This window comes from Anser cygnoides, chromosome 2 (assembly GCF_040182565.1).
Source record: "Anser cygnoides isolate HZ-2024a breed goose chromosome 2, Taihu_goose_T2T_genome, whole genome shotgun sequence".
Taxonomy (NCBI): Eukaryota; Metazoa; Chordata; class Aves; order Anseriformes; family Anatidae; genus Anser; species Anser cygnoides.
The window spans coordinates 4,646,932-4,674,210 of record NC_089874.1 but is presented as its reverse complement, the minus strand read 5'-3'; the positions used below and the strand labels follow the sequence as shown (position 1 = coordinate 4,674,210).

General features: G+C 37.2%; 1 protein-coding gene across 5 annotated transcripts in view; it reads left to right on the top strand.

The window, feature by feature from the left end:
* MINDY4 (MINDY lysine 48 deubiquitinase 4) overlaps positions 1-21,579 on the top strand; it is an 84,709-nt gene extending 63,130 nt beyond the window's left edge. Inside the window, exons 16-19 of one of the 5 annotated variants that reach the window (XR_007162703.2) lie at positions 8,910-9,090; positions 9,484-9,545; positions 12,942-13,014; positions 17,822-21,579. Coding sequence is in view for 2 of the 5 variants with exons in the window: in XM_013182477.3 (XP_013037931.3) it covers positions 8,910-9,090; positions 12,942-13,014; positions 17,822-17,870 (303 nt within the window). In the remaining 3 variants the exon portion in view is untranslated. Of the gene's footprint in view, positions 1-2,086; positions 4,363-8,356; positions 8,528-8,909; positions 9,091-9,464; positions 9,546-12,941; positions 13,015-17,821 lie in introns of those variants that run through there. The other 4 variants (XR_010829035.1, XM_013182477.3, XR_001207697.3 and 1 more) reach the window with 4 other exon arrangements.
* The last annotated feature ends 5,700 nt before the right edge of the window (positions 21,580-27,279 follow it).

Below are 27,279 nucleotides of genomic sequence, written 5' to 3'. Positions count from 1 at the left end.
GTTTTCTGGTTGGCAGCATGCAGCATTTCAGTAGTAGTCTCAGAGAAGCTGTGTGGTTTCTGCAGCAGGGACGAGACCTCAGAGAAAGGGTTGAGGCACAGAAGTGGACAGGACAAATTATAGCAGTCATAAGTGAGAAAGTCCCTTCTTTTTGGTCAGAGTCTTTGGACTAAATGCCACATTAAAATTGCAGGTCAAAAAACTTAGAACGATGATATGTTCTTTTCAAAAGTTATTGTGAAGTTAAAAGTAGAAACAGATGAAAACAGAAGTTCCTTGTGTTTATACCAGATCGTTTATATACCAGACTAACCATGACAAAAGAGAAAACTGTCTGCATTGTCAAAGGAAGAATTTAAAAGATGCTAATATTAATAATAATGGTAATATCCCTTATGAATAAATCCATGCTTTGCATTACGATTTTACAGGGGGGCTGACGGATGAACAAAATGCAAAGTGCTTTTCTGAAGGTCATCCAACAAGGTAGTGGCTAACCTGGGAAAAGAGTACAGGTGCTCTGAATCTCTGGTTTCATAATTTGTACAATACTGGCTGGTGAATTTGGCTATACTTCTGAAATGCTTTTTGAAAGCACTTTAAACAAGTACTGTTGTACAAAAAATAATGGAAGTATTAATGGCTACTCATCTCTTTTGAAAGGGGACTCGAGTTCTTCTTGGTCCTCACTGATTCCCTCCTGCCTGTAGACAGTCCTGCTATATTATTTAAGCCACCTACCTACCGGCTGACCTCCCAAACTCACCCTACCCTGATTCTTGTCAGCATCCAAGTCTCTGTGTCAGCTGTCAACATTTCAGAAGAGGCTGTTGCTTTTTAGTTTTTGCATTTCTGAAAATAAAGAGAAGTCAGTGTTGACAAAGAAGTTACATGCACATTTTTCCTATGTCTTTTCAAAAAGAGAGGGAAGCATAAATGAACAGAATTTATTCATTAAAATTCCACAGATGGGAAATATTATCTTTGGGCCCTTTGATGAAACCAACACACTCTGTGCTATAACAAGACCTACTTGAATTATTAAATTCAGCACACATGCTCTGTCTTGTGGAACCTCACCTGTTTATTTGCCCCGTGGAACATCCTTCCTATAACCTTCTGCACTGGGAAATACGTCTGCTAAACTGGCACCTTTCTCAGTCAGTTGGACTGGCTTCAAGCCAGGTCTTTGGTGGTGCTGTGGGGGGAGAGAGTTAGAAAGAGGTTTTTAAACATCTTGTTTAAGAAACCATCAACAAAAATACGCGTGTTCAAAATTGAAACTGGTGGTCGGTTTTATTTTCCGATTATTTTTCAGTAATGGGTAGGCAGTAGAGATTGTGCCTCATTGATGCATTCTTTCTGCAAGTGACCCTGCTATTCATGTAAGATATTTTGTAGAATCATAGAATATCCAAGTTGGAAGGGATCCACAAGGATCATCGAGTCCAAGTCCTGGGTCTCCAAACACGCCCTCCCAATAAAATAAAATCAGATCATAAGTCTTAGAGCATTGTCCAAACACTTCTTCAAACACTTATGTTTCTGTGAGTGCTACCGGGAGCAAACACACATGATACGTACAAGTTTGACTGAAACAAAGCTGACAAGACATTGGGCATTTCAAAAGTCTGTTCTTCATTCCCGTTTTTTTTTTTAATCTCCCTTTCTAGCTTGTAAATGAAATTTTATTTAATGAAGTCCTATTGTGTTCCTCCTGGCCATTTTCTTTTTTCTCAGTCACTGTTGCCGAAATATTGGCATTGATTTCTTGTCAACATTCTTCCAAATAAAATCTAATCACAGCATTTTTGTTTAAGACAATAAGAATAATAAACCTCACATCTTTAAAAGAATTTTTCATTCTTTGTAAACAGACAAAACAGAAAATGGAAAGTCAAATATTGTCCACATATCCCTTTAGATTTCAAGTACCCATATTTGGGTCTGGATTTATGCCTAATTTTAACTCCCTCGTAGGCTGAAAATGCTTAGGAAAGGAGTCCAGCCAAATCCTTTTATAGATGATGAACAGGGGTGTCCAAATCTCTGATAATATCCATATCTTCCTTGTTTGATTTTACAGAGAGCCAAAGCATAGGGGCCAACCTAAGTTAGAGGGCCTTCGAATAAACGGTGGAGATAAATGGACTGGAACTTGTTGTTGTAGTCAAGGAACTTATTGAAATGAACTATAAACTCCTCCACGTGGACTGAAGGAATAGCAAAGTCCTGAAGTCTAAATGAAGGGCTGAATCTCTCTCAACATTTCTTCACTTAATGGGACATACAAGAATAGCAGCAGAATGGGGCAAGGATAAAGAAAAGACCTGGAGACTAGCTGGCACCTTGAGATCTTTATGCCTTGCCACAACTGTTATGTTCTTTTATGGACCTTAGTCAAAAACAATGCTCTCCTGGAGTCTTTTCTTTGTTTTGGTAGTTCTGGGATTGAACCCACATCTCTTTCTGTTCTTCTCCATTAATTTTGTACTTTTTTCCTTCCAACTCATCATCAGATAGATTTCCTTTTCAACAACAAAAAGTATTCAAAGCTGCAGAGAAATTATCTAGGATTCCCATATAGAAATACTGTTTCCTACTACTGTTTATAAATATCTGGCTAAAAACAGCTTCAATTTCTGCCTGACTGGGCATAGTGATTAAGTTATGCATACTCTGAATATCAGAAGTTGTGAACATTATTTGGATATACCTTAATCTGATGGAAATCAAGTACATATTAATGGAAATAACTTTAACTTCACAATGTACCTTAATAACATGCAAATTGTTACTGTATATAATAGCAATGCAAATATAAATGCAAATTTAATAGTAATGTGGTTGATCTGCTGTTTTATTAATGCTGGTGGAATAGGTGAACTGAGTCTGTGGTGTTCTTTATCACCCAAACATTATTATGAGGGTATCTGTTTTTACATCATTAACACTTCAGTCTTAAAATTGCTGGAACATTGTTTAATATTGATTCAAGGCAGTAAAGGTCATTGCAACTGAAGAAAAAAAAAAAAGTTGTCAGAACAAACGATAGGCTGTTTGTTTGCTTCATTTGGTTTACTCATTGGGAAAGATAGCCTACTTCAATGAGCAAATAAAATCTGGATGGTGAAATACCGTACAATCATGATGGAATCATTATTGAAATAATTCTCCAGTAATAAATATTTTTCTGTAGACTTAGTTTCACCACTGTGCAAGTACACACTGAAGTCAGATGTGGAAAAAGATCACCCGTAGCATTGAAATTGAGCCCTTTGAAGGTGCTTGCTTTAGAAAGGTTGATGTTTTCCAAAGATGAGAATTGTGTCTGTGAAATTTATGAGCATTCTTATGAGATTTGTAAGGGAGGCGATTAGTGTTAGTGAAGTCTCCATATGAATTGGACACATGCAGCATGAAAAGTCACCTAACTCATTCTTCCCCCCCTTACCTTATCCTTATTTTTGCCTGAAAAAGAATAAGAAGCATGCATGAAAATCAACATTGAATAGTGAAGTATTGTTATTATTTTTAATGCATTGTGATACTGCAAGAAGCAAAAATAATAGGATTCTTTTTATGTTTTGCAAACTAGAAAAAGCATTGTTGAGCCATTAACAAAAATAATGATATTTAATAAAACAAATTCAAGTCATATATCCTTGATTTGCCTTTGGAAGTCAGAGCCAGCAGTACACTCATAGGGCAGCATTCAACAGCCAGAAAGAAGGGCCCCATTCTCTGGCAGGCGCCTGTTGGACGATGTACACTCTGAGCTACCTTAAAGGGCTTCCTGTGGAGTCAGAGCACTGGGTGCTCATGCTTGGCTTTCAATGTCCTGCTTCAAGGTCCTGTTGTACTCCAGAATCTTTATAACCTACTGACCCGGCCAGGCAATTGAAGAACCATTCACCACTCAGCAGCTGGACCAGTTAAACGAGAACATACTTTTGGTCCACTCAGCAACTGATGCTTGAAATGGGCGAAAGAATCCTCACAATGAGGGGTGAAAAGCAATTTTGGCTCACCATGATGCTCATAAGCTTAACTGGAATGATTCAGCACACTACCAATCAATGACCCAGCGTTTTTCTGTTCTGTTTGTTTGTTTTTAGCAAAGACTACAGGACACATGTAATTTACTTATCATCTCATTTACCAGAGTCATGTTTAGGTGAGATTGATCCCATCTGATGTGTCAGTATACAGGCTCTTTCTGAAGTCCCTGGGTCTTTTCTGAGATTTTTGTGGGTTTTGTTTATTTGATTGTTTTTTGAGTTCCATCATTTCTTGATGTTGTTAGGCCAGGAACTTTTTTTTTTTCTTTATTCTAAACTCGCCTATTCTTATTGTTCACTCTTAATAAATCCTTAACTGCGATGTGAAAGCAATTGCTTTTTCATCTGTCAGGGTTCAAACTAGTCCACCATATATTGACCCTTATTTCTTATACCAATTTTCAGTTTTTGCTTGTCATGTCATCCACTCCTTCCTGCTTTTTTTCTTTGTTTGTTTTGTTCTGTTTTGTTTTGTTGTTATTGTTTTGATTATTTTTGTGTGTATGTTTCTCATTGCTACACTTTGATCTCTGTTTTTATATATACTGCCTTAGACTGACCACAAACCATGCATTCTTTATTACAAAGCAAACTTCTCTTTCTAGTTCTTTGTCTGGCAACTATCTGCTCAGGTTATTTAGAGGTCTACAAGTCCCAGTGGCAACATAAATCTTGGGGAAGAAGATTAGATGTTTCTACATGATTTTAATATATTAGGAAAAAATCTTGTGTGAGCCATCAGAAGTTGTAAAGACCTTGTGAGTGACTGGAGCTAAGGAATTGTCATTAGGAAGCATCACCTTTTGCAGAATGTTTGACAGGTGTGCATATTAGTTACATCAGCTATCCCTACACTATCAGCAGTGGCTTTTTCAGAAGCCTCAGTGAAGGTCTCAGTCTTCTTCTGTCAACTTTGTTAGGTTCCATTGACTTAAGAGTGTTGTCCTGTCTGTAGGGTGACTGGATCCTGGTCTCGAGTCTTGCACAGTGTATTGTTCTCTGAGGTGTTTTTGCAATGTACAACATTAGAAATGTAGATGCCCTCCATTATCAGTTCTCACAGCCGCAGGCTGAAGTAGTGCTGTAAGATCCTGAGAAATATGCAACCTAAATTATTTAAGTTGTTTAACTGAAACAGTGAAGAACTTCTATAAAGGAGAACTCATAGCAGATATTGATAGTTGCCAAAAGACCAAAGAAAGTCTGCAAAAGATATGGGACATATTGTACAGAGAAGGATGAAGAGGTAGGGGAATGTTTAAATACAGTGTAAACTGAACACATGATGGGTGCTGATTAGACTTGTGTGCTTCTTTCTGCATGACAGATGTATGTCAGAAGATGATAATCAATAAGAGAATGGATTAAATGTACATGAAGGAGGGATCTCTTGGATTTGGGCTGCTGAATAATTAGACTTTACTGTGGACTATTTGGTCATTAAAGAAGTCTCACAGTTTATCTAGCACACTAGAGTATGTGAAGAAACTTGTCTGAAAAAAAAATTGTTGTAGAACTAAATTTTCTTGATAGTTAAAGTGGAAGGAAAATTAGAAACAGGCTCTGGAACAATCAGCTGGTGGGTGGACTACAGCAATAATGTTTGGGATTCTTTGGAGGCCATGTCTGTACACAAAACTAACCAAAGCCAAGGCACAGGTCTCAGAACTGACCTGTGATTGTCTTTATTTTCTGATAGTTAACTTGTTCAGTAGCATGGTTCTTTATCATATTTTATTATGTTTTGAAGAAAGAAACCTGGACACGGTTTGGACAGGGATGTTGAGGAGTTCTAGAAAAAGTAACCTGTTTGGAGCAGGGAAGAAAATATTAGCAATACGGTCATAAATCATTCCATATCACTTGACCTTAAACCTGGTGAACAAATCCTGAGCCTGTTTTCTCTACTGGAGTAGGAATAGCCTGAGGTATCTCAAGAGCCAGAAGCCCCTGGAAGGTGATTACAGTAAAATAAAGTGGCTAGTGGGTTTGGGGAAAAGCATATCTGGAAGGACCAACCAACACCTGGGAAACAATTTGAAGTTAAAAGCAACAGCTGATCCTCAACTAGTAAAGCTGATGTAACTAAAACAAATACTTCTCATTTCTTATGGGAGATGAGGATTTGACTTTTGATGTTTTTATGTTCTCCCTATTGTCTTAAAGTTCACTCCCTTACCTTCTTCTGCAAGTGTTGTAACTGAAAACTATACATATTTGGAAAATGTTCCTGTAGACCTTACTCATCAGAACAATTTGTCCTGACTTCAGTGGGATTGTTCATGTGAGTAAGAACTGGAGTGAATGTGCGCTTTGAAACAGTTCTGTATCTCTCTAATCTTGTTTTGTTAAATGTTGTTTGATGAAGCTTACAAGTTACTTTAGCAGTTATGTACGGGAAGAAAACATTTTAAAGAGAAGACTGACTGTTCCCTTTTGGCTGTGATTTATCAGCATACTAAAATATGCATGTTTGTGAAACGGAATCTTTTCAACCACTGCCCTGTAATTTGCCGTCTTTTGTTGCATCTGTGTATTTGCCTTCTTGATAACTCCTGTTATGAGTATTTTTGAAAGCCTGTAAAAAAAAAAAATCAGTGCTTTTAAGCCAAGAATTTACATAAAAAACAAAACTGTTGTATAAAAGCCTGTTTTAAATAGATAATAGCAAAGTAATGAGTCAGCGAACAGTTACTTAAGTAGCTAGAGACTTGTTATCTAACATCAGAAGAAACTCTCATTTGGGAAGATAATTGATTTTGTACTCATATAACTCTTCAGATATAAATTCTAAATCTTAATAATAACAAATGTATGTTCCTTATCATTGACAATACTGTTTAGGCTTTTAATTACAACAGCGTATATATTGGCTTCAGCTTTTTAGCAGTGTCTTTGATGTCATTTGCACCTGTGTGCCCAAAGTGAAGAACTGAGGGGCTGTACTATAGAAGTGATATCCATGAATCTGTATCTAGAAAACATATATGAATCCCCACTAGCGCATATTGTATATGTTGAACCATGATTTAAATCCCATAGAAGTAAATGTAAAGGCATCAATGAGCAGAGAGAATTTCTGTGGATTATATCACTTTCCGTTTTACCATGCAAACTTCTACAAAACTTCCTAAACCTCTGGACCAGCAGTTTCCTTGAACCAAATGTCTGTATCATGGAGACAGAAACTGATCTTATATTTTTGTGTGCATATCTTTGCACACTTGTCTGCCATTCCTTGCTCTGCAGATTGCTAAGTTTACCAGAAGTGCCACAGCTGCTTAGAAAACAATAGATAAAACTGGGGATAAAATAAAGATGATTATGCACAGTATCCAGAGAGCAGTGATTCTGTCTACTGTAAGAATGCTAGGCAGAGCTGCAGTTAGAAACAATCCACTGAAAGCAAAAAGGTATATTTTAGTTTTTAGTTTTCCTGAGCAATTTATCAAAGATATAAAAAAAAAAAAAAAAAAAACAAACTCTTTGGAACTTAGAATGTAACTTTCAATGACAAGCATATAGCTAGTAGCAGATATCAATTGTAACTGAATATTAAAATCCTAGCGGTGAGAAATAGGGTTTCTTTGCTCCATTAAAAAATCTAGTTACTATTTTTGACTATATTATTTACTGCTGAAGGGGCTAAAATCATTAACTGATGCTACCGCTCTAAAGCATCTGTATGCAACAGGAGGATGGTAGTTATCTCTGATTACGTTAGTGTGAGTTGAAGAAAATACTACAAGTTACTCACTCAAATTAGGTAATGCAGAAACTTCCGTGATTCATTTTATATCAGCACACATTAAGTTTCAAAACCATAGATACACACCTCTAGATATTCAAGTATATATACGTCTGCCTTAAAACATAAATACCACGAAAAATAATAGACATGAGCGTAAATAAGCATAAAATTAGCCTCAATTCTTTGCTGGAGCCGACCTTGAAGACTATGGGGTGAAATAACACAAAAAAACTGATAGGACTCATGAATGGGTACATATATGGATAAAAGTATATCTAAAACTACTCACTAATCCAAAGAACTGCTGTAGTAGCCCACAATTTAAATAGTGGGTAGACTATTTCAGGTCAGTAATGAGTATGAAAATTATTTATATACAGAATATTTAGGATATTTATAAATAAACATACTTTCAAAAGGAGGTAAAAGGCTCAGAAAAGGCATCTTTTGAAAAAGACATTTTTTCTTCACCTGAGAATTTTTAATTTTTGGCAAGAATAACAAAACAAAACAAGCTATTGCTTTTATTATTGCTTTCTTCTAGTAGTGGAAAATATTTTACATATCTGGACTGTGAAGCTAGAAGAGGGTGCTAAAACGAAGGGAATGTTTTATATTTTTAATCCAAGAAAAGATTTTGGGCCCGGTTTATTTGCCCACACATGGGTATCTCATGTCATCTGCGATCCTGGGAAGTCTTTCTCCTGGCCTCCAGGTACTGTTCCATAAAGGTGTTCCTGTGTACTAGTTCTGACACAATTTTTTATGGGTTTATAGCTGTTCCAGAGGACAGGATTTCTTCTGGTGCTGAGCATATGGGACATGATTTTGTTTGCAGTAAGCAAACTGGATTTCATCACTTGCCTATAACTCAAGGCCAGATTCTTGCTTTAAATGTTCAAATGTTTAAATGTTCAAATGTTCAGCCAGTACTATCCTGATCTACTTCATTAGTCATATATAAAGAGTCGTCTTTAACATTTGCAGACTGTAGTTAAGGGAAGAATACATCTCCTGTCTTTCACAATTAATTCAATTAATATATATTATTTTTTTTTACTCCCAAGTTTTTCCAATGTTTTGTTCCTTTCTTTTAGGTTGGTTGTTACTTGAAGACCCCGAAATACCCAATTTGGTTGGTGTGCAGTGAAAGCCACTTCAGTGTGCTTTTTTGTTTGGAAAAGGATTTACTAGGTGACTGGAAAACAGAACGGAGATTTGATCTATATTATTATGATGGCTTGGCCAACCAGGAAGAGGAAATACGGTTAACAGTTGGTATGTACAACACAGTAACTCCGCATTTCACCTCTGATGGTGGCAACAACATCACATTAAAAAGAAGAATCCAATAGTACAAAAAATGTTGAGCAAATTTATGATGGTCTCAGGCATTAAAAATATTATTTGCGGGCCTGCTTTCTACTTTGTATAATTATTTTTGACGATTAATTTGAAATTAGAGTTCACGACGTAATTTTGAGGACAAGCTCTTGAAAGGGTTAAAAGTGAGCATATGCTTACTTATACAGATTACTAAATCTTTCAGTGGCACTGGTTTCCAAGGAGCAGACTGTGATCTGACCCATTCATACTTCCAAAGCTATAAACCATATTTAACTACTCCCATTCTCTCTCACATTTCCACATAGAATCACATGTTTTCTACAGGCAGAAAGTGCAAGTCTCCTCTTCCTGAACCTTACATGCATGTGGTAAAGTGATCAGAGAAGGTAAGGAAACATGAAATCCTTGCCCCCAAACCAAGCTGCTTCAGAAAATGGCAGTAATTTGCCAACAAAGACTAGTCTCTTACCTGCCTGTAAGCATACCTAGGAACACAAACATGCAACAGATCTGACTTGTTAAACTCATTCTTTCAGGGAACCATGTCAAATTATGGGGCTCCTTTTACAGAAATGTTTCTTGAACTGGAAGACAATTGGACAAGCAGTATTCTGATGCTTAGAAGCTCCTACTCATTTCCATATTAAGATATTCTTGACCACTAAATTCATATTTGCTAATAATATCCTCCTTATCTTTTATTTTCTTTCCTCTAATATATTTATACAATCTAATGGAATTCCTTCTCCATCTTAAGGAGCCATTCTACTGTAGTCCTCTATTTAAAAATAAGCTGTCGGTGTTCCTTGTTTGCGTCTACATTCTGATTCTTGGACAGGATGAATTATACATGGGTGTTGAATGTTCTAATTAAGGCCACGTGGCAAAGCTGCTAGTATGATGGGAGTGTTGGAGGCCTTTTGCCATCTCACAAGATTTAGTAATGAATGTAATAGTCTTTCTCCCTGTTATTTATCCTCTTCTTTTAATTAAATTCCATGACATTCTATGGGAGTGATCACATTATATATTTTCTCGACAAGTTGTTCAACCTCCACAAAATACAGTTGCCAACTGGTTCCCACACAGTGTGTTCCAGATACAAGAAGATTTATTAAAACAGATTGTACAAAAATAAATAAATAAAATAAAAAATCACTATATCTTCACTTGGAGACAAAATATTGTAAATATGAACACAGTACAATCAAAACAATAATAATTACCAAAAACCCCACCACCTTTTTCATAGGCTCATAGTTTTTTGACGCATGCCTTTTAAGGTGAACTTTTTCCATGATTTATTTGGCAATTATATATTGTCAATATGAGAGAAGTGATATTGTCGGTAGTTTTGTGCTTTGGAGGTGTCTGTAGTCTTACTAGTGTCTGATGATTCAAGTGTAGATATTGTTTAGAATTATTAAGATTAAAATCAAGGTAACATTTCAAGAAATCTTGAAGAAATTACACTAGATGAGTAAAAACAAAAACAAAGTAAGAGCAGAATTAGATTTTGGTAGATAGTAGCAATTGCTGCTTTGTATTAAATCACCATCAAAACTACGTGGGATTACGACTTTGCCCTGCTCCTTGTACTCATAACCATTTACAAAAATGTAGTCAAGAAATGTGAAGTTCCATTCTAAAATAGGCAGCATCTGCTGGTGAGTTCAACATGCTGTCCTTAATAAAAGATCATCAGTCCTTCTTTCCCTTTTGGTAGAAATTTCTAATAGGCAGAGAAGGAAAACCAGCCAGTGTATCTAAATTAATCACTTTCTGCATTTTTCTCATATGCTTTTGTGTTGAAGGACTCAGTGGAGATTCTGGGATGTTTATTACAGGTCATACAGCACGTTTGTATGCTCTGCTTGGAGAAATACTACTCTTTTCTAATATATACAGTTAATGCCTACCTATGTTAACATTTACAATATGTTGTCTGCAAGTGAAGATATAATGAATTTTTGTACAATCTGCTTTAGTAAATCTTCTTATATCTCATTGGAGCATACCTTGAACTCACTGTACTTTCAAAGGTATTTTCAAAATACAGCTGAATAATTGCTAAGAAAAATATAACTGGATTTCTCCAAAGATTCTTCCAGAGCCATAGCCACCATTTTCAGCCCTTCAACTAGATCATCAGACAAGAGATAGTCAGGTACTCTCTCTGACGTGTAAAAGGTAGATATATCTGAGACTGGCAGAAGTGAATATAAGAGAATATAAGAGCAATTGCCAATTGCCTCCCATTCTCTCTACATCGGTCTCTCTTAATCAGCTGCATATCCTGCACCCTGCCTTGGCATTGCTAGTTGCTCACAACCTTCCCATGGGCTGGATGACAGATAGAAAAGAGAAAAAAAAAAAATACCCTGGTCTGCTGCTAGTTTAAAATGTTTTACTCCAAAACAGGAAACAGCTGAGTAGACTGACATCCAAGCTAGTCGCAGGATGTTTTCTCCCTGGGAAATTCAGCAGCTACTTTCACTGTTGACAGATCCAGTGTCTGAGACACTGACCTCTCTGTTTTCCCCGGAACAGTGCAATTGCCCTCCATCCCAGAGGAATGCTCAGAACCTGTGGTAGTTCTCTTATATCCAACACAACACTGTCTTCAAAGAATCAGGTTTGGGTTGGAAGGGACCTTAAAGTCCACCCAGTCCCAACCCCCTGCTGTGATCAGAGATATCTCCCACCAGATCAGGCTGCCCAAAGCCCCATCCAGCCTGGCCTTGAACACCTCCAGTGATGGGACAGCCACAGCTCCTCTGGGCATCATGTTCCAGTGCTTCACCACCCTCTGAGTGAAGAATGTCATCCTTATATTTAATCTAAACATACCTTCTTTCAGTTTAAAGCCATTCCCCCTTGTCCTATTACTAAACCCCCATACTGAGTCCATCCCCAGCTCTCCAGCAGCCCCCTTTAGGCCCTGGCAGGCCACTGTAAGGTCTCCCTGGAGTCTTCTCTTCTCCAGGCTGAACAACTCCAACTCCCTCAGCCTGTCTCCATAGCAGAGATGCTCCGGCCTCATGGCACTCCTCTGCACTTACTCCAACAAGTCCATGTCTTTCTTATGTTGGGGACCCCAGATCTGAACACAGTGCTCCAGGCAAGATTTCACGAGAGCAGAGGGGCAGAATCACCTTCCTCACCCTGCTGCCTGTGCTACTTTTGATGCAGCCCAGGATACAGTAGTCCATGGTCTTTTCTCAGTTTTTCAACAGTCAAGGAACAGTCTTCCTTTCAAGGGTGAAGAAATCTTAACTGAACTCGGGATTTCTTATTCAAGTGAAGGACTTCTGCTGTCCTTAGCATTTCGTTGAAGAAAACTGCTTTCTTAGTAATTATGGCATTGACTGCAAAATCAAATCCTAATGACAGCTCTCTCCTACAGCATATTCTTTCATCTTCTAGTCCATGTTTTCCTTGAGACCATCTCTATATTGATAAACCAGCCGAGGTCAGATCATGGGTCTGAACACTGTCCCATGATTATCCTCCTTACCATTAAGTAGTCAGCACAGTTTTGGACAAGTTTCTGGCCCAGACCAACAAGCACTGGGCAAAATCTGGGGACCGTTCCCAACAGCAAGTCTGCATTCAGTCACACCCTTTCAGCCTTCAGGCCACCATCACATGAACAGGCAATAGACCATGAGCTAAAAGTCTGTGCTGTCACATCCATGGGTGGGTTTCCTAGAAGCCACTGCAGTGCAGAAATAAATAGACTTATACCCCAGTCACTAATCATGTATGCTATGTCTCTGCAGACACAACTCAGATGTTCACTGAAGATAAAGAAAATGATCTTACTCCTCCTCTTGAGCACTGCATTAGAACAAAGTAAGTGAAAACTACATTTTTTCATAGATATTTTCACTCATTGGTATAAATAATATATGTAAAGATGGAGTGTGGTTAAAAGGAAATATTACAGCAGTCAATCTTGCAAAATTACTGTTTAAAAGTTAGAAAATATCACTTTTTTTTTTTTTTGCATGTTATTGTACTTAGCATTAAACTAAGACATTCATTTGACTCTTAGAAGAACCTTCATTTCATCTCTAAGTTATGACTGAACCAAAGGTAGTTCAAGAGCTCAACTTGATTTCAATAGATCAAAATTTGTTTTCCTAAAAGTGATTGGTTCCTATTGTAGAGGTATAATGAGAAAAGGAGAAAATATCTTCCATCTTCATCAGTCTTTTCTGAAAAATATAATTGCACTGGGCCACTTGTACATTTTTGATTCATGAAGCTGTGCGTAATGGTCTTAGTTCTCTCAAACTGTCCATTTGTCCATGGCAGACTTTCTCAAAATCACAAATTGGACTGCTTTTGAAGTCATTCTTGATGGTTCTTAGGTCATATTTTCTTTTTAAATTCAAGGCCAGTTACTGTCATGTTAGGAATTTCATGACCATTTTAAGGTCTATGTGATATTAAATGATGGATTTTTAAAGAATTTGTCTAAGTCATACTAAAGAACATTTTCAGTTTACTGAGACATGAAATAAGCAAAATAGGGAACTTTCACTGGCTAAAAGTACCAGCTTTATATCAACTCCACCAGCAGGACTTTGAAAGCTGTTATCTGAGTATCTTTGGAGCAAGAAGTAAAAGCCTCATTGTTAATTCTCGTAAAAGCCAAGCAGCTTCAGATTTCTCTAGTAATTTCCCTCCTCCCCCTGGCACATTATTCTGTTAAATAAATAAATAAATAAATAAACACAGCAAAACACATAAGGACAGTGACTGCCAAACAGCATGTTCATGAAGGGCTGCCATTATAAAGTTACAGAAAAGTAGAAAAGGCATCCTGTGACATGACAGCAGTGACGTTACTTCAGGCTTCATACACATAGATTGAATCGATTCTTCAGGTGAAACATAAGCATTACGAAAGACAATATATAGCCTCAGAAGCTGACACTTTGGGGTGAATAATGCATGCAACTATTTAAAGTTACATTTAGAACATTCCTGGCATTGCATCAAAGTTACACACAGTTTTGGTAATGGTGATATTTATTTTAAATTCCCTGCTTTAATCTGTTAGAGAAGTAAATTACCAGTAAATTCCAGTGTCAGTTAATTTTGTTTGTACCATTCCTAGGACTGCCTGATTTACCCTGATCAGTCTGTCTCCTTGTTTTCAGTATTCTCACTTGCTTTTTGTTTTTCATGTTATATTTTATCTTTTTGTTTTAAGAACTTTTCTTCCAACAATGAAACAGTATATAAGGAAAAGTAAAAACAATCAAACCAATCAACATTTTAACAAATTGACAGAGAGAAAAGAAATGTTTTCTATCATATGACTATGGAAAATAACAATAAAATATTTTTATTAAAGCAAGCAAAACAAACAAACAGAGCCATTATTCCTTTTGACCAAGCATTCACAATGAAGCTCATTTTCAAACCTATCTCATCAAAAAATGTAGGATAATTTCTCAGACAGTGTGGAGAATTTCACAGTCTGTACAATCAGAACTGAAATTAATCGTTTCCAAATTTTGATTGGAATTTTTCCTTTCTTTCACCACTTAGTTCGGTTTCAATCCATGAAAAGTTTTACCACTTGTTTACCCCATACCTGAACACCACCATCCTGTAGTGCATTGATTTATATGCCTAACATCTGTCTGCTGTTTTTTCTCTTATCCTCTCTCAATGGAAGAACTGCATATTTAAAAGATCGTTTCTGTATTTAGTTTTTTTCATTATGATATTATTATCAGAGGAGAAGAGTTGTTTTGCTTCTGCAGAAGGAGGCTCATGTTTTTATTCCCTATCGTACACAATGTTGGAAAAGAGAGATTTGAGTTTAAAGCAGATAACACTTCACATGGCTAAAACAAATAGTCACCAACAGGTATTGCTTCAACCTGCAGGCTCACAGCTAGAGTCAGTCCTAGTAAATGCACTTTCATTGTGGTTTTCATCCCTAGACATCTGTGGAAGTAGACAGATTCTGACCAAGAGATGTCTGGAATGTACATCCCTGGGTTGTTTGGGAGATGCCATGCAGATGTCTGATTCTGTTCTCTCCTGAATGCTCTTATATCACAGTCACGCTCCTCAGCGGCTGTCTGCACTGGCGGAAATAACATCTGTTAGCTCTGCCTGAGGGGAATAAAACTTTGATCTGATATTATAATCCAAATCCAGCAATGCATTTTGTTAACCCTCTAGTGACAGCTTTCTTTTGTGGTACACATAGCTGGTTTGTATTCCTTCAAAGTGAGACATTTGGTAGCAATTTGGTAGAGAAGAAGAGAGCATGAGCATTTCATCATAAATTATTGGTATGCTCTAAAACAGTGCCAAATGATTACTACAGGAGATATTCTCTGAATGTTATTCCAGGCTGAGCATTGTTCAGGGTTTGAACCAGTTCCTCTTACATTCAATGGAAGTATTCCCGTTAACCTCTGTGACCCTTGGGTGAGGTTGTAGTTGAACCAAATTGGTGTTGTTTTCACATTGCTAGTCTGATCAATTATAATTGAATCAGCAGCTAGAATGTGGGCTACATTTGAATTACATTCTAGCAGGACAGTTTGGGGAAATGATAGCACTGCATTGTCTGGTTCATTTTGTTTCTGTCTGTAAAGAAATGACTTGTTCAGCACCTGTGAATGAGCATTATTTGATACCTTTTCTTGTGCAGATTCAATAGATGAAAAAGTTTCGAAGTCATCTCCAAATGAGCAAACTGGCAAGGGCTGCTTTTCAGTCCACAAACAGCCCAAGGAAAAATAGTTGGAAAATAAATACAGGAGATAAGGCTTGTTATGAAAGTTACTTTGAGTCCTGCTTCAGAATATGTCTTGCTGTTTAAACTCTTTATTGAAAGCCTGTTTTAAAAATGTCCAGTTCCTCACTGCATAGAGGTTAGCAATATCTTAAGCCGTAACAGCAAAAATGGTATCAGGACATGTTAATATTTTCACAGAGTGCAGTGTGTCCTCAGAGCAGATTTCATTCAGTGTCATTTGGCCCCTGCAAATCCCTCTCAAAGCTTTAATCATCCTGGTGAGATGGAAGGTGGTGCCTTGCAAAGACTGTACACAAAGATAAAGGACGATTTGGTGGCATTACCAGAAAAATACAATGAGGACAGAAGGTGGCAATTGGACTTCCCACTTACCCTTTGTTTGTTTGTTTGTTTGTTTGTTTTTTCTTGGGAAAAGGTGATATTCTGAACCTCTGGCAGAGACAGCTTTCTGTACTGGCAAATGCCAGACTGCATCAACTGTTCCCAATCAATTATTAGCTTAAACGTGAGGCATCGCTGTTGCCTATTACTATTAAATACATTCTGCATTTTTTTTTCATTTTTTCAACAAATTAAAAAAAAAAAAAAAGGAAAAATTTCACAGCAGTCCAATTTTCAATGTCAGTTTACTTGCACTTTCACTGGGGTTAATTGTGGACTGAAAAAAATCCCTCAGGTGGTCACTTTCTTTGAGACCTTGAGCTGAATACTGCATGGATCCAGCTCTTGGTTTTGTTTTACACTTAATTGACTTGACAAATGAAAGGACTGAGCTGTCATACCCTTGCTGACATATCCTTTCCTCTGTGACAAAAAGAATGTGGCTTGCAGACTGTCAAGTCATCGTTGTCCCCACCCCCTCACCCATTTCTTGCCACTGTGCTCCTGCTCTCTGAGACAGACTTTTTAACCAGCTCTATATATTGAACACTGGGAATGCAATAGTTTAATTCTCACATATAGACCATGAATTTGTAAATATGAGAAGTGTCAAGGGTGCTATTCATGTAATAACTCACTTCAACTTAGTGCTGTCATTGGAGACACTTATCCTGGTTTCACTAGTTCACCTCTTGGTTCACCCCCTTGTCTTCTGCCCTGCTTTGAAGACACGCTTGGTGACAAATTCAGGATTGGTACCTTCTTAGCACTCACTGTACTGGTCACATTCCTGGAGTGGGCAGCTGAGCAATAGCAGCCAATACAAAGCCAGTAATTTAAAAGATTGAAGATTTTTGTGCGTGTGCCTGTGGGCTTATTTAAAAACATTATTCTCAGTATACATCTTCAGTGGTATTCTGATGAAATGATGAGACAGAGAAAAAGCAAAGCAACCTCATATTAATATCAAAACATTACCATTAGGGTAAGACACAGAATATTTCAAAGGAACCAAGGACAGAAGCAATGATAGCTGATAAATGTTATTATGTTGTCTTGGAATTTTACAGTCACACAACTCCTAGTCAGAAGCCCAGCTGTATAGGAACCTGCAAATTGCCTTGTAACAGCTTAGAGGATGAGCGTTCTGGTTATACACGGCTAAATCTTGTACCCAGTCTTGGGGACTGCCTATAGTCTTTGCAAAACCAAGGTTCTAGTTCTGAATCAGCTGTTGCTGAGGACTCTTTATTGCCTAGGAGAGACTGGATGAAGCATAAGGAGAGTGATCTCCAAACTTGGGCACCTAAAATTAGGGGACACATTTCCCTTTCTTTCCCTTGGAGATGTGAGTCCAAGTGGAGAAGATGTGAATCCCCAAATGAGTCCACCCCAAACTTTCTAAGTGGGTGGTTGAGAGGTGTTGGCTTACCTTTCCAATGCCCTGATTAACTTACAGATGTAAAATATTGCTTTTATTCCTAGGTGGCAAGGAGCTGTTATTGACTGGAACGGCACAGAACCAATCTTGTGACTGACCTGAGCCGCACTTTATTTGTAAAGAGAAAAAAAGGAAATGACGGAACTAGCACATTCCTATTCCCACCAATACAGGAAATAGGACAAGAGCTATGCCGTTTACAATGAGGAAGAATGACATGTTTGTGTTCAGGCTGGAAGAGTTTCACCTCATTCACCTCATGCTTCGGATATTTTGCTTATAATATAAACAACACTTACATAAATTCTTTGTGACTGACTTTAACATACAGTTTCTGAGCGTAGACTGAATTTCCCATGCCAAATGATGGTTAGAGATGAAGCAGTGAAGTTGTCCATGTCCCCTTGAGGTCTCTTTCTGGATTCACTCTGTATCCTGCAATTGTTTCCAAAAATCTGATGAAAGAAGCTGAACCCATTTCTGTCACTGTACTTGCCTTCCCTGTGTTGCCTAGTTCTTCACCTACAACACTCCAGCACAAGTATAAAATGTCATCCAAGAAATATATATATTCACCTTGTTACCTTATATTAGTAAGTCTTATTTTGCACTGAATGTATTGGTGATCACATGGACTTTTCAGATAAAGCCAGACCCACACAAAGTTTTTGTGTTATAAAATTTGCAGTAAAGCTTGTGGTTTTCTGTTAACAGAACATACTAGTATGTTCCTTATTCTGGGTGCAATTCTGTGGTGCACAGTGCCTCACACTGATGTGGTTCATTTCCTTTCTGGACGGGAGAAAGATGTTTAAATATCTTTACTTTTATATCAGTGTAACTGCTTATACTCTAGGTTTTATTTACACCAAAGTGCTAGATAAGATTTGTGGTTTGCTTTTTCATTATTACAAGAAAACAGAAATGCTGTTAGGTTTGAAATGTAAAGAGTACCTATCTGTGATAGATACTGTTTTTCATGATTAAATAAAATGCATGTGTGAAAATGGTGTACTGTGGAGATGTACCGTGAGGTACCAAAAGATCAGTTTGTATTATGAAATGAATTCTTTATTTTGGCAACAATTTACTAAAATTGGAACAAGTTACTGAAGACTAGAAAAAATGCTTTGGAAAAAAAAATATTTGCTAGCAGAAAAGCTGCAGATAAATGATGTGTCTGGAATTATTTGTCTCTCTTAAAAGTATGTATTTCATGAGAGTTTAATACAAGACTTTTACTTGCTGATATTTATCATAGCACCTTCTTCCTAGTCAATTTGAAAACTTTGAGTCCAGATAAACTAGTTGCTATTTTCAAAATCAATTTCCAACAGAAATTAAATATCCTACTGTGTGTAGCCTAGAGATATAAAACAGTCTGTACAAATACAAAAACTACACTTGATATAGATTTGGAAACTGACTTGAATATAAACCGTAACATACTACCAGAAAAGTTTAGTCTGTGAATGTACGTCTCCCCCTTTGCTTCCCATTTACATCAAGATATCTATATGCAGTAAAGCATATCAGTGTTACAGTTATTTCAATTTTATTTGATTCGGTGTAATGTAATTTGTTTGTTTTAGATCAGATAGGCAAACTTCCTTCTTCACACTTTGTGAGATGAAGATCTCCCATTCAGCCTCGAAGCCATAGACAACATCAGATTCCTGACTCAGAGCCCAGTCCTGACTCTCCTACAGGAAAATTACATTACTCCCTTCATCTCAGTGTATTTAGGGATATGTTTGTACTGTCAGCTGTAGGTGGACTCAAGACTGCCTTTAGGATGTATTCATCTAAACTTCAAGCACACCAGTTCCTTCGTAAGACATTGCCTCAGTGAGCTTCAGTATTTCTGGGAGTTGGAGATCCCAAATATTCAAGGATCCCAGATCCAGACCCTTCACTAATATGGCTTGAAAAATCACAGACATAATGGTGGCTGAGTGTGGTGTCAGCCAGTCTACCAGCCTGTATTAAACCTTTGCTCCTTTTGATTTTTTTTTTATGAACTACAGTCCACACTTTGTTTCATGGTGCAAATATAGTCTGATTTTCCCAGCTGCATCACAGGGCAGCTATAACATAAAATAAGATTTTTCACAGAATGCATTTGGACAGAAAATAGTGGAGAGATGAAAATTCCTTTCTGTATTTTTCAATCTATTAAACCTACACCATTTGCTTTAAAGCACTGCTTTAAACTATGTCAGTTTGGAGACGACCTTCCACTCCCAGATGGAAGAGCAGTGAACGAACATAAGTATTCCCCTGGGGAGGAAGGGAGCTGCCTTGTTACAGCCCTGATTTCGTCTGACTAAAATATGGATGTCTCCAGTGCAGATGTGCTTGGAGGAGCTGTTTCTCTGGGCTACCGTTACAGTTGAAACAGATAGTAAGGTGTGATTTATCTTTGCTTTTGGGCAAGAAGAATTATGCTCCAGACTATAGGATTATAAACTGAGTATACCCAGAGCCCAAGGGGATTGCCTTGGATCAACTTCACCCTTAAAGATGTAAGGATTCTTCAGGGCATAACAGAGTTCAAGATTAATGAATAGACATGGAAATGGATTATATTTTTTCGCTTATCTTGAAGCATAAACGAAGATCAGAGGGAGCCCTGAACTCTGATTCTCTTTTTAAAACAGGCTGCAAAGACTTTTGAGGCTCCTTCCTAACTGGTTATGAAGAATATTTTTGTTGAATATTAATTTCGATTACAGCAGAATCCCAGTGAGCCAAATCTTTCATATTCATTATCTGTAATTATGTCCCCATATATCTGTTATGCAAAGTCTACTGTCTGCCATCTGTTTAAGATGATCTAACTCAAGATTCACCTGTGCTCTCACTCACAAAGGCAGAAATAAAACACTTGGACCAAAGACACCACCGCTGTAGGGTAATTCCACCAAGCTTGAGCACAGCATTGCTAAGTCTCTTCCACCATCTTGGCTCCTGGAGCCTACAGGCAGTACCTGCCTTCTCCATGGCTCAATGACGCTGCCCTTACTAGGCAAGAGAGATGGCTTATGAGATTTACTAAGGCATCTTTCAGTAAAGAGGAAATGTGTAACCAAAACACTCATGTAGAGCTACCTCTTCTGCAGAAACAAACAAACCAACCAACCCTAAAACTAAAACAAAACAAAAAAACAACCAACCAAACCAAACAAAACCAAACCAAATAAACAAAAAAGAATGAAAAAAAAAAAAAAAACAAAAAAAAACCTGAGCATTGCCTCTCTCACTTTCTGCATCAAGAAAAAGACTCATATATTTCAGTTTGATAGCAAAACACAAGAGGTTAAGATATCACAGAGCTTTTTCAATCAAACGAACAGGCAAGACAATACAAAATGTCATATGGCAATGCAAAAACCTTTGTACAGATCTGTGCAAATTCATATCCTGTTGTAATAGTTTACATCTAGTTTTTTTTTAATTACTTTTTCCTTTTCGTTGTTTCCCATTTTCTTTTTCATCGCCTGATAAACGTGACTTCCTGAAGTGAACAAAGCAAGGAGTTGCTAATTGTACATTACTTGGCCTCTATGTATATCTTAAATTCGTTCTCTTTCCTTCTGTGGTATAAAAAATGCACCCTCTGCTGAAATGTGATGCCTTAGCTAACAACAGAGATGGCATATTGTATATGCAGAATGTCTAATCAGAAGTGCTATTTTGGTAAGGTGTCATATATATCGCATTTGTGCAAAACGTATATTTAATTTTGTCTTGTACAGAATGTCTCATACAAATAAAACATTTAAAGCAAAGATAATAGTAACATCCCAGATTTCCTCTGCATTTTTTTAATAGTTCATTCGCTAGTGGAAATTAATCTGAGAGATTAGATTATAAATGTTTCATGGGCCTTATCATGTCAGTGGAATAATAACAAGAAGTTAAGCTTCCCTCTTTCTGAGTAGAACAGTAGAACAGTTGGTGCAGCAGGATGGAGTAACCCTTCCTGAGCTCACAGGATTCACACCTAGGCAGCTGCTAAGTGCTTAAACCAACTAGTGTGAAGCTAGTTTAGAGCATGAGGTACTATCTGCCTCTGTGAATATGTCCACCATGTTCTGTTTGAAACCTACTCAATGCTGAGAGTGAAAACTGCAAAGATCTCATTACTGCTCATGGCTTTTTATCATAGTCTCAGATGAATCACATAATTCTGATCAAAATCATGGGAGGTGTAGACAAGTAAGAGTTGTCTGGGGAAGTTTGTGGCAGGGTGGGTATGTTTACACACTGAGTAGGTTTCTTGTGTGTATGCAGGTCTACTTTAGAGTAGAAAAAGTATTTTATTATTATGATCATATATTTATTATCATGAACGAATCTCTATTATCGCTGTGTTTTTTTCCCAGGTAGCGCAAAAATGGTAACTTGAGTCTGCTGATTTTAGTTCTTCAGTTTTCTGAGGCAGATTTCTTTTTGTTTTTGTTGTTAATATAGCTAATGGACTAATTTATAATGACAGGAAATAGTCACTTTAGAAATCAGAGGAAAGCTGAAGAGCTTGGAAAAATGACACAGCCATAAGCCAAGTTTAGTCAGAAGTGATAAGCAAGGGGCTCTAAAGATTCAGTTGCTGCACCTGAGATACTTGAAGGAAGCCCAGTTTTCTGGCTGTGATTGTGATCTTCTTTAAAGTACAAGGGTCCCAAATCACTGACTGATTCAGAAATTGCTGGAGACGTGTTTTTTTAAGGGAGTAAAATAGATCTTCAGACCGCCTATATGATTTGGGGTATGGTTATGGAAACAATTTCACACACAATATGGGTATACAAATTTGCTAGTAAGTCTATGTAATTTTTCTGCCCTAGGGTAAGTTTACTATGGAGGAAACTGCCTTCAATTATTTCACATTTACCAGATATGGTATATGGACAACCATTGTGTAGTAGGTGCTAAAAACTAAACCCAGAACCCAAGTTTGTCTTTTAAGAATTTGCCTATTCAGCTCATCTTTATAGAAACTTAAATCTTAAAAATCAAGCACCAAAGCCTTTATGACTGATGTGCATTATCTTGTTTTACTGTTGGTCTGTAAGATTATGGAGGAAACAGAGAGGTTTACTCATGGAAAGAAAATGACTGTTCCTGCTTGTCCGTATGATCCAGGGCCCAGTCTGCTGCATAAACTAAGGAAAATTCATTAAGAACACTTTGTATATACTAGCACTCTTCATTTATTTGTTTTCATTGGCTCAAATATAATAAATCCAACACTAGCTCTGAAATAAGGAAATAGTTTCCCCTTAGCAGCTTTGTTTATAAAACTAGAGAAGGAAAAAGGGCATTTTCGACCAGGTATTTTATTTGTCATTTCAACCAGGGTGGGAAGGGATTGTTGTTAGAGTGGAACACAACCTATTTTTGTGATGTCCCTTGTTAACAATAGCTGTTGACTGTATCAACATTGAAGCAAGCATGGATTTTAAAATGAAGAACCCTCTTAAGAATGTAAAGTGACTTTTTACTAAGATAAATATTTACCAGCAGTCCAAAATTTCAAGTTCCATCTGTTTTTTATTGTTGTTTTACTTAAAGGAATTATGTTAAATTACAGCTGTTTTAAACAGGCACAACTCAACATTTAAAGGCACTGCTCTTCAGTATTGAGAAGAATTGACAGCATTGAGATTTTTGCTAGACTGAAAAACTCAAGCACTCTTTCTTTGAGCTCTGGCTCTTGGCATCAAGGTGAATTTCAGCTCATGTGCGGTTTCCATGGCACCGTATACTATGCTATTCAGCATGCTTTACATAGTAGATCCTTGGTCTACACAGATTAAGATGTTTTATAACATCTCGTAGATCTGGACGCCTTGATTTTCAAGGCCCATTTGAGAAACATGAGATCATTTAAAAAATAGAGGATAATGAGTTAGCTGTAGACAGCTTGACAAGAGGCAGTCCTGTGCATGAACCAGATCCACACACCCAGAACTAGTAAATCGGGGAACAGGATTGTGATATTAATATGGCTCTGAAGCTGAACACTTTCTGTTGTGGAGGCAACAAGGTGGAGATGCAACAAGGCTAATGGGCTCAGATGCAACACATTTAATTTCTGCAGCTGATCCGTGTATTGCTTACTTGGAGATATTTGTAGCATGTTGTGGTTGCTTGATGTACCAGTGCCTGTGAAGGTAGTGGAAAGTGATGAGCATCCACAATCTCAAAACAAAGGTCTTTGAAGTGTCTGAAAGTGATCATCAAACCAAACCTTCCAACATTGCCAACTATTTTTGGCAATAGTCAAAAGGTGACTTCCTGCTTTAGGAAGCTCAGTCTCATCTGTGAATCTCAGGTGGTCCATCTAATCTGGTCAGAGGTGTCTACAGGGTAGATATCTCTCCTTGTAAGCTCGTGACCCAGGACTATTTTTACAGCCACTGGTGAGACATAGGCACTGTATGAGCATGAGTCACCCGACTTGTTTTAGGAGCCTACTGTGGGATGAAATTAATTGCATTTTTCACTTCCTTGACTGCTTCTGGAAGGATCTCCATGGATTAAACTGACTATGGAGGCTAGTATGACTAGGTCAAATGAATCCCACTGTGTGTAAATGATAAAGACAGAAAAGAAGAATGTGTTTACAGACTCATATAATTGACAAAACGTGTGAATAAGATGAATGGTTAGAGATTCCTCCTGGCTGCTGCACTGTTCTTACCTCTGTCTTCTACTTGTGTGTTTTAGCTGTGAACTAGAGAAATATCTCTTTGTGAAAGAAATCATAGGAGTTAGCAGCAGGAATTTGCCAGTGTTTGTAGAATATATTTTGTATATCAAAGTTGAGACCTGGAAGGTGTCCTGGATGTGAGGTCTTGCAAGCATGGATTTCTCATACAACAGCACTAAGATTGTGTCACAATCCTAAATCCCAATTTAAAAAAAAAAAAAAAAAAAAAAGCAAGATATCTGTACCTTGTGTGGGTGTTCTCCTTATTTTTTTATCATTATCTTATCACTTGGCAAGGACCTCCAAATTAATCTAAGAAGTATTCTGGGCATTTATGAAAATACTCCAATGCACTGGAATTCAGCAAATATTTATTCATTGACGAAACAGTAGCAAAGAATGTGTAACAACAACAAATATATATATGCTGTTTAGCTCCTCTCTGTAAAATACACAAAGAATATGAGGTCAAAAGTTACATTCCGCAAACATAACTTTTGCTGAGATGTACTTGGTTGGTAAGTGCTGTGGATGTAAGCCAAGGTCTGTAGACCTTGAATTCAGGATCATTATAGCATGGATAAATACATTTTCTGGCTAAGTGAAGGGAGTGGCCCACAGTCTCCACCTGTGCTGATCTGTGTGGCACAGTTCCCTGAGGACGCCCAGGTTTCCACACGGTTATTTTCAAAGAGAAGTTAAAACCGCAACTGAAGATCACAGAGTTACTGAGCAACCACTCACTCAGCTCTGTGCATGACATGGGTCACATTGGTGAAGTTTTGGCAGGTATGAAAACCTAAACTTTAAAGGTGGAACCATCATAAATGAAGATGGAAAAAAATATTTTTATAAACACAAGTTAAAAATATATATATATGTATATATATATGTATATATATATATATGTATATATAACCACCTTAAAAATTGAACCTGGAAGATGCTACAAATCATTTTAGTCTAGAGAAACAGGAGATCAGGATTCAGTGATTTTGGTATTACTAAGTTTTTTTCTTCTTTGAGATGCAGTTTTAGGTCTATACACTGTTTACGTAATGACCATTACATTCAAGAGAAAAATACATAAAGAACCAAACTCTTGCCAAGTGCCAATCAGCTGAATACTGTTTTCAGCATTCTCAGTATGTTTATTTATCTCACATGGAAAATAACTGTCCAGCATGCTATTGCATTTTGGCTGAGTAAATGCAACTTAGCATTTCACTGCTATGCTACATCTCTGTAATCATGTTTTTAAGCAGCTATAATATGTTGTTGATATGATTTCAAATCTACTGTCAAATGTTGTTTTTGCATTTAGTTAACAGAAGTAAATTTCAAAAATATCACAGTAGTGAATTGGGACTATCAATCCTGGTTAGTGTGACAAATGAATAATGCTTTGTACTGGCATTGCATGGCGTGTGAAGAAAGTAGGTCTTTTACGAGCACTTCAATATAGAACAGTTTTATTACAACTGACATCCTACTCAGGGCTGAATTCCTATCACGCACAATATCCTTCCTGAGTCACTCTTGGTCAGGTCAGTTTTGTAAGAACCCACTTGGATTAAAGTTATGATTCTAGTTTGCAAATGGGACAAATACAAATTTGAGTGCATGTTAGAGTCTGCTCTGCTTTTATCGGCATTCTTTTTCAGGAGTTTTCAATGTCAGTAGCAGGTGAATATATAAACATTGTAGGTGAAAATTTGAAAATGAAGTTCCTTTTTTACCATATGAGGTATAGCTATGGGTACCCAAATGTTTACGCATCTAAAAGAGAACATAGGTGTATGGCTGTAGGTATGGCTGTATCCTATATGCTTTCAGAAATGTGTGTGCATGAATAGCAGAGGGCACAGAAAAAGAAATTATATATACATTTAATTTTGGATACAATTTATTAGGTTTTATAGGACATTTTTAAGGCATCTGCTTATTTTCATCAAAACACTGAGTTAAAAATACAAGGAAGCATCCTGAAGAGTGAGACCAAAGAGCCATCAGACCATATTAGGACTCATTAGTCTCCTCTGAACTAACACATATTTAAAATCTTCTGATAACTTGTGCTCCCCAAATACCCATTGCCCCTGTGCTTCCTCCTTTGAATTTTCCCAACCTCTAAGAGCCATGAAAGGGTCTCTGTAACTTAAAATTGTAAAGAAAAATATAAAGAAAAAATATAAAACTTTTTTACTCTCCTTGTTTGTTTTGTCCAATTCACATATCCTATGTCTAATGTGTAACAGTGAATTAGGAAGCCTCTTTCTTTTGTGGACTCTGACAGCAAAATGCCTGTACGATTTGAGAACAGAAGGGTGATTTACAAGTTTTCGAGGATGCATGGAACAGGTGACTTTTGCTTAAAGGAAAAATTATGTTCCTTGCTTAAAATATAATCAAATAAAAGTAAAGCCAAGCGGAGAATATATATTATCTACAATCGTTCCAGAAAGAGTTTCCTACAGAACAACCATTACAAGTCATTGTAAGTCTCTTGGGAATGGCAGTCAAAAACATCAGCAGTTAATTACTCGAACTTCCTAAATCAACCTTCTCTGGCATGACATGAAGTGAATGAGAGCAATAAAAGCAAGGAAGTGCATTGTGCTTTGTCCTGTCCAACTCCTGATCGGACAGGCGTAGGTTACAAGCACAAATGTAACCAGGCATGAATTGTTTTTTATTTTAATTCATGGCCTTGGGTTAAATTAAATGAGCATGATGGAAAGGCCAAGGTAAAACACAGGGCCAGGTCTTCAGACTGCGTAAATC